General features: G+C 47.4%; 1 protein-coding gene across 3 annotated transcripts in view; it reads left to right on the forward strand.

The window, feature by feature from the left end:
- LOC311530422 (C-type lectin domain family 2 member B-like) overlaps nucleotides 1-9,028 on the forward strand; it is a 24,888-nt gene extending 15,860 nt beyond the window's left edge. For all 3 annotated transcript variants that reach the window (XM_084647000.1, XM_084647002.1, XM_084647001.1), the window contains exons 3-6: nucleotides 1,965-2,057; nucleotides 3,006-3,217; nucleotides 5,434-5,537; nucleotides 6,142-9,028. In XM_084647000.1, coding sequence (XP_084503126.1) covers nucleotides 1,965-2,057; nucleotides 3,006-3,217; nucleotides 5,434-5,537; nucleotides 6,142-6,250 — 518 coding nt within the window. In that variant the 3' untranslated portion in view covers nucleotides 6,251-9,028. The remainder of the gene's footprint in view (nucleotides 1-1,964; nucleotides 2,058-3,005; nucleotides 3,218-5,433; nucleotides 5,538-6,141) is intronic.
- Nucleotides 9,029-9,236: the final 208 nt, after the last annotated feature.

The following is a 9,236-nucleotide window of genomic DNA, read 5'->3' on the forward strand; positions in this document are numbered from 1 at the left end:
CTGCCAACCCCTGTTCTGATAATATGACCCATATAGCGAAACATCTCTTGATCCAGGACAGCTCAACTGCTGATATTATGGAGGCATTTGATAGGCAATTCCAAAGCTTAAGGTTATAGCCCATTTATAAGCCTGAGGCCTTGTCTACATTTGGTGGCTGCTATCTTGGCCAACACTCCGGGGTTTGAACCAAGGATCTGCAGAGCTGAAAGCACAAATGGCTATGCTTGTGCTAAACTTCTAGAACTAGCGCCTATAACAGACCTGTAAAAGAAGACTGAGAGGGGACCTGATAACAGTCTTCAGATATGTTCTAAAGAAGACTGTGATAAATTGTCCTCCATGGCCACCGAAGGCAGGACAAGAAGTAATGGGCCTAATCTGCAGCAAGGAAGATTTAGGTTCGATGTGAGGAAAAACTTTCCAACTCTAGGGTAGTTATGTTTATGGAGGCTAGGTCCATCAATGGCTATTAGCCAGGATGGGCAGGGATGGTGTCCCTAGCCACTGTTTGCCAGAAGCTGGGAATGGGCGACAGGGGATGGATCACTTGATGATTCCCTGTTCTGTTCATTCCCTCTGGGGCACCTGGCACTGGCCACTGTGGGAAGACAGGCTACTGGGCTAGATGGACCTTTGGTCTGACCCAGTGTGGCCATTCTTATGTTCAGGAATAGACTTCCAAGGGAATCCCTATTGTTGGAGGTTTTTAAGAACAGATCGGACAAACGCCTATCAGGGATGGTCTAGGTTTACTTGGTCCTGCCTCAGCGCAGGGGGCTGGACTTGATGACTTCTTGAGATTCCTTCCAGCCCAACATTTCTATGATTCTAAGAACTGAGATACTCTGAAACTGAAATAAAAGCAGTCACACCACCTTTTGTGTTAGTTTTGCTGTACTGGTTCAAAACCACACAGCTGAGTGAAATTGGCGCAATTCTGCAGCCTTATTTTAACCCAGTAAATCTGGTAGAGAATAGAGTATATGGTCCAGGTTGAAGGAAACCTTATCATGCCTTTCGTTTTTGGTCTGAAGGCCCCAATCCTGCTAACACTTTAATGCTTAATTTTCAGCAGATTAGTAGTGACGTAGGCTTCAGTATCAGCTATTTGTGCCCACTGCTTTGAACATAGATCCCTGGTTTGTACTTCTAGCTGCCTATAATAATAAAAATGTAAGTATGTATTATAGGGCCTAGACTCAGCCCCCAGTCATGATCAGAACCCCGTTGTGCCGGGCGCCGCAGAGACCCACAGCGAGAGACCGTCCCTGCCCCAGCTGAGTTCAGGGCCCCGTTGTGCCGGGCGCCGCCCAGACACCCAGTAAGAGATAGTCCCTGACCCAAGTGAAATCAGGGCCCTATTGCACCAGCTTCTGCACAGACACGCCGTCCCTGCCCCAAAGAACTCACAGTCTGAACAGACGAGGGTAGAAGAAAGAGAGGATTATAATCCCTATTTTACAGATGGGGAGCGAAATCTCAAAGAGTAAGTGACTTATCCAAGGACACACAGGGACTCAGTAGTAAACCTGGAAATTGTGTCCAGTGTCCCGAGTCCCATTCTTGTGCCTTAACCACATGTAATTTAGTAGCTGGAAACAAGGAAGAGGAGCCAGTGCTATGTGACCAAGCAGCTCTCTGCAGACAACCAGCAAGGGCTGTCAGAACAAAGTTGGACAACCACTTGACTAAGGGATCCTGAAAGATGTCTGAAATCAACCAGACCCTGCTTTAGCCAGTGGAGATGGCAAGAGGTTGGCAGCTATCAAGATTAGATCAAAAATAAATATTGTCAAGTGGAAGCCTGTCTAGATCTTTAACTTCTCATTCCCCTTTTAAAAACAGGTGGGGGATGTTGTATGGTAACTTTAACTGAAAATTAAAGCAGCTTGTTTTGGGCAAGTCTGATGCATGGCTAGCTCCTTTGAATACTTGGATACTAATGGCTTTTTCTCTTTCAGAGGGTAAATCTGCACGTATCAGATTTTTTAGATGGAGGATTAGAGTTGTAGTTGAAGTTCTCGTCATAGCTGTATTTCTCATTTCTTTGGTAGGTGAGTAAACAAAATTGAATTTCCATGAGAAATGTTGAGTGTTTAGAATTTTTCTTCTCTCCACTCAGACTGGTGCAATAGCCTGGTGGGTAGAGTGCCAGGCTTAACTTCTAGCTCTGCCTGATTCTGAGCAAAGACTTGAACCCGGGTTTCCCACCTCCCAGATCAGTGCCTGTAGAAGCAAGGCATGGCCTTACAGTCGTCTTGTCTCGGTTTCTCGTCTCTCAGGACCCCTTGAGAACTCCACGCAGAGTCCAAAAGAGGATGAGGCAAAATTTCCCTGCTGCTGTTCTACTTTATTACATCCAAAGAAACTTGAAATAAAGTCTCTCCCCTTGGGTTCAGGGGATTGTACAGCCCTCGTTCTTGGGGTTTGTTTCCCATCCTGGGCTGGATTCTTTAAGAGAGTATCTCTTTCTATGAGCACTTCCCTGCATCAGAGCCCTCGATGGCTTTTTATCAGGCCTAGGTGCTTGTTAGTCTATTAACTGCCTAGATAGGCTCATTCCCTTTAATTTAGCTCACCTGTAGCCTGGGCCCAGACTCCCTTTAAAAGGGGCCAGCAACCACTTGAAAGTGCCCTAACCAATTGGCTACTCTGGGGTGTCTCTGTCTCTTGTTTTAATCAGAAATTCCCCCCCTGGACCCGAGAAACCTTCCCAACAAAACCGACCGGCTTCAGTGAAAAGTTTCAGTTTTTACAAATTGATATTTTCCAATTGAAGAAGCGTTTTGTCAAATAATTCCCAACCGGCTCCAGTTATCTCCCAGAAACCGAGCACAGGGACGACTTAACTTCTGATCTTTCCTATCACATACCCTCCAGCCAGCAGCCAGACGCTGAAGAGTCTTTGAAGCCTAAATCTGGGGCGACTTATTTTGATTCGTGACTCTGTGAACAGAGAAGTGGGGCAGGAGAGAATCAGTTTCTTTCTTTGTCTTTTCCAGTGATGGCATTTAAAACCCAGCGGTCATGTCCACTCCCCATCGTTGCCTCGTGTTCAATCTGCCGTTCCATCCCCTCGTGTGAGGACGGCTGGGTCGGATACCAAGGGAAATGCTACTATTTCTCAGAGGCCGAAGGGAACTGGACCTACAGCAAGAATAACTGCTCTTCACTTGGTGCCTCCCTGGCTGTGATTGACACCCGGCAGGACCTGGTAAGGAAGAAACTGATTTCTTGTTCTGCATGGCAATCTCAATAGACTGGGATTGCAGTGATAGTGACTGACTCATTCCAGGGTTCTAGGTTTGGAATGCTAGTGACTGATTAATTCTGGGGTTCCAGAATTGGAATGCTAGTGACGGACTCATTCCGGGGTTCTGGGTTTGGAATGCTCGTGACGGACACATTCCGGGGTTCCAGCCGTGAAGCTCATAGCAGCCTCTGGTCCCTGTAATGGTAAAGATGCTAAATAGCATGGATGTTTCAGCAGCTCAACTCACAACTGGCATCTGTGTCGTCATGGCTGAGATCTCAAAGTGTAAGTTGAAAGGCAGTTCTCATTATAAGCCTATTGCCAAGATTTTCCAAAGTGACGACTAATTTTTGGTTGCCCAATATCAGGTGGCTTCAGAGGGCCTGATTTGGAGAAATTGCTAAACTCCTGCCCTCTAAAAATCAGAGCCCTTTAAGGCTTCTCACGATGGGCACCCAAAAATCACTAGGTACATTTGAAAATCTTGATCTCTCTGGGGTCTCAGTTCCCACTCTGTAAAATGGGGCTGATAATCCTCACCATTGTCTGTCTTGTCTGTGAGCTCTTGGGGTGGCCGCTGTCTCTCAGGATAAGGACATAAAACAGAAAGGGTTATTGAGTCCAGGACCTGCTTTCACAGGCAACCCAGTTTGTTAATAAACTTATCAAGCTCCATCTTCAAGTTTGTTAGGTGTTTGCCCTTGCCTGCTCCTATTGGTCAGCTGTTCCAGAGCCTCCCTCCCTTGATGGGTAGCAACTTCCAATTTCCAGCCTGAATTTATTCATGGCCAGTTTGTCCCCATTTGTTCTTGTGCCAACATTTGCTTTGAGCTTCAGTGGCTTTTTCTCCTTCCCGGGTGTTTTATCCTGTGATGTATTTATAGGGAGCAATCAGATCCACTCTCAGGCCTGCTAAACAAGCCAGGTTGTTCCAGTTTCCTCTCCCATGTGCATGTACATAATAATCTACACAGCCACTCGTTCCCTTGGTGGGCAGTAGCTAAACTGAGCAAGGACTGCTGCTGGGCAGAAAAGTGGTGGCTGCCACAAAGAGTTTTTAAGAGGAACTCCATCTATGCGTGTTATTGGATCCTGCATGGTAGTCATTGCCACTTATTCCCTACAAAAAGCATTTTGGCTTCCTGTCGCAAGTTGATCCAAAGTGGTCTATTTTGTCTGAAAAACTCTGTTATTATTTATTAGTGTCTAGAGGTCCCCCACAGAGATCAGGGCCCCGTTGTGCCGGGCGCTGCCCAGACACACAGCGAGAGACAGTCCCTGCCCCAGCTGAGATCAGGCCCCCATTGTGCCGGGCGCTGCACAGACATACAGCGAGAGACAATCTCTGCTGCAAAGATCTTATAATCCAAATACCTCCTTGGGATGAACGCTCATGACTAATTGATTTTGCAAAGCACATATACTAGAGCAGGTCAAAAATTGTCAAACAGAACAGTCGGGAAATGTTTTGCTAGAATTTGTCAATTTAAACAGTTTTTGATGGAAAATTATCAGAATGAATCAGTTTGATAAGGCTGACATGAAACAGTCCTATTTTCCCAAAATGAAATATTTCATTCCATGAAGAATTTCGAACTTTCAACCTTTTGTCCTGACTCGGGACAAAACTAAAATTCAGAGTTTCCCGCGGGATGGCAATTCCATTTTCCCCTGCTCTAAAATATATACATACCGTCGTCGTCAAACACGCATAGTCCACTAAGGACCGTTGCGCCAGTCTGAGTGCCCGTGGCAGCTGGCGTTGCACCAGGTGTTGTGTGATGAAGTTCCCAGCTCTTGTTCAGTCCCGCGATCCCACAGCGCTCTGGGGTGGCCCTGGATGTGGTGCCAGCAAGGGTCAGGAAACAGTCCCTTTTGCACGTTGCTGGAGAGTTTGAGAGCATGATGCGCTGGGTTACTTTTGTCCATCCTGGTGACATGGCTGAAGAGCCTGCAACGCTACTTGGAATAAAATGAGCGACTGAAGGAAGGCTGGATCTTTGCGATGTTGTGACATTTCCCCCAAAACCAAACCACTTTATGCTCTGGAACGGGGCTGTATAGAGTGATGGAACGATAGTCTTCTTCGACAAGAATGGGGTGGAATGATGCTGTGTGCAGTCACTGAAGGCCGTTGTACATAACGAGCTTCCTCTTCGCTTCTTTATCGCCCTAAGGATTTCGTGCTGCGATATAAAGGCACCACAGATCCGTGGATTGGTCTCCAGAGGGGCTCCGATCATCACTGGAAATGGGAAAACGGCACCAAATTCAACAACCTGTGAGTTTCTTTGCTCAGCTGGAACGTTGTGTCAGGCTGTGCTGTGTTTAAAGCTGGAACTCAGGAGGTCTGGTTTCCATGTCTGGCTTTGCCATGGGCTGTGTGTGTGGTCGGGGCCTGCATGGTACAATAATGCTTTGGCCAAATTGCTGGGTGGCTGGGTGTCTCAACCCCGCCAGTGATGCAGCCAACTCTCCTGGGTGGGGGAAAATGGAGGTCAAGTGACCCAATCAGGTGATAAGGGTGAGGCTTTGGGTGAATCAGAGGCTGAGCTGCTGGAAAAAAAGCACTCCACCAGCATCTGGTCCCTGGAAAGAGGGCAGTGAAACCCTGGTCTAAAGGGAAGTACGTTTGCAGGCTGGAGAGGCCGACTTGAACCACCCAGTCCCAGGAAGCAGGGCTGTGGAAACCCTGAACCTAGAGTGGTGGGTGAAAGGAGGCTGACTTTGGGAGCCAGACTATGTTCAATACATTAGACCACAAGAAGACGGCGATATGGTTTAAAGACTTTTGTGCTGAGCGGCTGATTTCTAGGAACCTCGGAGGGAAACTGAGTCAGGGTCATGAGGGGTGTGTACAAGCCACATCTTGCTGTTCTTTCCAGGTTTGAAGTCAGAGGAGATGCAAACTGCGCATTTCTGATGGAGACTGCTGTCAGCTCTTCAAGGTGTTACACCATGAGAAGCTGGATCTGCAACAAACCGTATGCATAATAGATGAAGGGAAAGTAACACGGACATACAGTGGGGCTGCCAGAAATGAAGGACTTAAATCACAGTTAGACTCTGAAAACTGAGAGCAAAAAACTTCACCTTAGGAGTACTGATTTATTATCTTTTGGTGTCTCCAGATCAGATGGGTTCATTTTACAAGTAAACAGATGCTGCTGGGGTTCCTCCCCACCCCCACCCCCTCGTTAGCAGCCAGCATCGCAAGCTTGCCTCTGGGATCTGAGAGTCAAGCTGGGGTCTCAATTTCATACAGCAGTTCCAGGGATAAAAGTTCTGCGGGGCACAGCTGCTGCCCTTTGTGGACGCCCATGTTGTTCCTTTGTCCCTTTCCCATCCTGCCCTCCGTGACCGCCATGTGGCCCCCTGTCCCCTTCCCGTGCTGCCCCTCTGACCCACCCAGCCCCCGTCCCCTCCCTATCCTGCCCTCGATGACTCTCGCACCATCCCTCCCTCACCTTATCCAGCCCTTTACTGACCCTTTACTTCCATGGGAGCTACAGTTGTTTGGCACTTCTGGAAACTGGACACCTAAAGAATTGTCCTAAGTTTAGGCACCTACGTTCCAAGACTTTGGCTTTACCCTCGCCATGCCTCAGTTTCCCTCAGTCGGAGGATGCTGCCTGCTGATTCAAGCACCTTGGTGCTATCAGACTGAGGCGTGTGGTGCCTCTTAGCCCTGGGCTGCTTCTAGGTCACGTGGCTTTTGTTTCTTCTTTATATTCTCCTTTCAGCATATTGTCACTGTTGATATGGGCTTGGAGGAAGGTAAATCCTAGATACAAGTTTGTTCTATTTTCAGCGAAGCTTCAGCCATCCATAGAGCAATTTCCCAGAGTGCTGGAGGTCACAGACTCTTTTGCTCCGTGGAATATTGAGTCGGCACGAAGCTCCAGCCGTTCATAGCCAAATCCCCATAGAACAGTTGTCTTCATTGCAAGGCCCGGGAGCCAGTGGCTGCTCCCATTGACCCTAAAGTGCGGCTCCCTAAGTTCCCTCTAAGAGCGAGGGCCCTGTCCCATGGAGCTTCGTGCTGCCTGCCAGCAGGGGGACAAAGAGGCCCCTTCCCCGGAGCTAGCTGCTGCCCGCAGGGAGAGGGCTGGGGGAAGTCCTCTGGCCCCATCCCCTGGGCAGCCTGCCTGCGCCCCAAACTCCTCATTCCCGGCCCCACCTCAGAGCCTGCACCCACCCCCCGCCAGGGCCCTCACCCCCCCTGCATCCCAATGCTCTGCCCCAGCCCTGACCCCCCTACTGCACCCTGAATCCCTAATCCCAGCCCCGCCCTGCAGCTCTCACCACTGAATCCTACACATTGGCTCTCACATTTGAAGGTGTTTTGCCAAAGTGGCCCCTACTTCAAAAACACTGAAGAGCACTTCCATAGGAGTTTGTGAATTTAAGAACTAGACACTGCAAGGAAGCCCTTTAAAGAGCAAACTTGAGCAAGTAATTTTGCTGCCCTCTGCCTCAGTTTCCCCATCTGTAAAATAAGGATAGCGATGCTGACCTCCTTTGTAAAGTGCTGTGAGCTATACTGATGAGAAGCAGAGGGTGATTATGACATTACTGATGCATTTTTTTAAATACTTTATTGGATGTAGGGCCCAGTGCGGTCTCTGTTGCTTCATTCCATGTCAGCTCACACTTACAGTCCAGTTTCCCAGTTCACAGGATCTTGGACTAAACCACAAACAACCATTTCGCTTCCTTCTGAACTTTTATCCGCATTTTAAGGAATTTTTATAGGCCTGGATTTCAGCTGTATGGTTTGCAAGGTTTGGGGTTTTTCTACTGTTTAATAAAATGTAATACATTTGAGTATTTTATCTGTGTACATTATGCATAGGAGATGTGTATTGTCAAGGGGTGATAGTTTCATGGCTATTGTAGACTGATGGATAGAGCCCTGCACGGATACAAATTTCTATCTGCGGATGCAGATATCCGCGGATAGAAATGTGTATCCACACAGAACTCTACTGAAGGACAGCCAGTAAGCAATTGTCCTTGCACTAGCAAATACACAAAACCAGCTTTCCACTGCCCCACATCATAGTCAAACTCCTGACTAGAGCTAGGTGAAATTTTTTATATTAATTTTTTTTTCAGCAAACAAATGCAGATTCGCTGACGGTGAAACATGTCCCGCATTCAGGCTGGTTTCACTGAATTGTTTTGGGCAGAAAAAAACTCTAAACAAAACAAATCTAAATTTCAGGAAAGATATGGACAAATTGGAGAGAGTCCAGCGAAGAGCAACAAGGATGATTAGGGATCTGGAAAACATGACCTATGAGGGAAGATGAAAAAAATTGGCTTTGTTTAGTCGGGAGAAGAGAAGACTGAGAGGGGACATGATAACAGTTTTCAAATACCTAAAAGGTTGTTACAAGGAGGAGGGAAAACAATTGTTCTCCTTAACCTCTGTGGATAGGACAAGAAGCAATGGGCTTAAATTGCAGCAAGGGTGGTTTAGGTTGGTGATCAGGAAAAACTTCCTAGCTGTCAGGGTGGTTAGGCACTGGAATAAATTGCCTAGGGAGGTTGTGGAATCTCCATCATTGGATATCTTTAAGGGCAGGTTAGACAAACGCCTGTCAGGGATAGTCTAGATGGTGCTTGGTTCTGCCCTGAGTGCAGGGGACTGGACTTGATGACCTCTCAAGGTCCCTTCCAGTTCTGTGATTCTGTGATAAATGTTTCGTTTCAACATTTTTGAAATGAAGCATTTTGATATTTTCAGTGAAATATGTTTTCCTATAATGGGGGAACTGGGATGGTTTTACTTGGGGGGTGGTGGTGGGTGGGAAGGGGGTGTGTGCGCACCTATATATGCTCCGTGAAATGTTTTTTATCTTGGTTATTCATTAAGGCAGTAATGGCTGAGCAGAAGCATATTACCCCACTGCCCTAAGTATTACACCTTGCTCCTTTCTGTGATCTCTGAGCCCCAGCAATTCCAGGCTATGAG

This window comes from Lepidochelys olivacea (genome assembly GCF_965140295.1).
Source record: "Lepidochelys olivacea isolate rLepOli2 genome assembly, chromosome: 14".
In the NCBI taxonomy this organism is placed as follows: domain Eukaryota; kingdom Metazoa; phylum Chordata; order Testudines; family Cheloniidae; genus Lepidochelys; species Lepidochelys olivacea.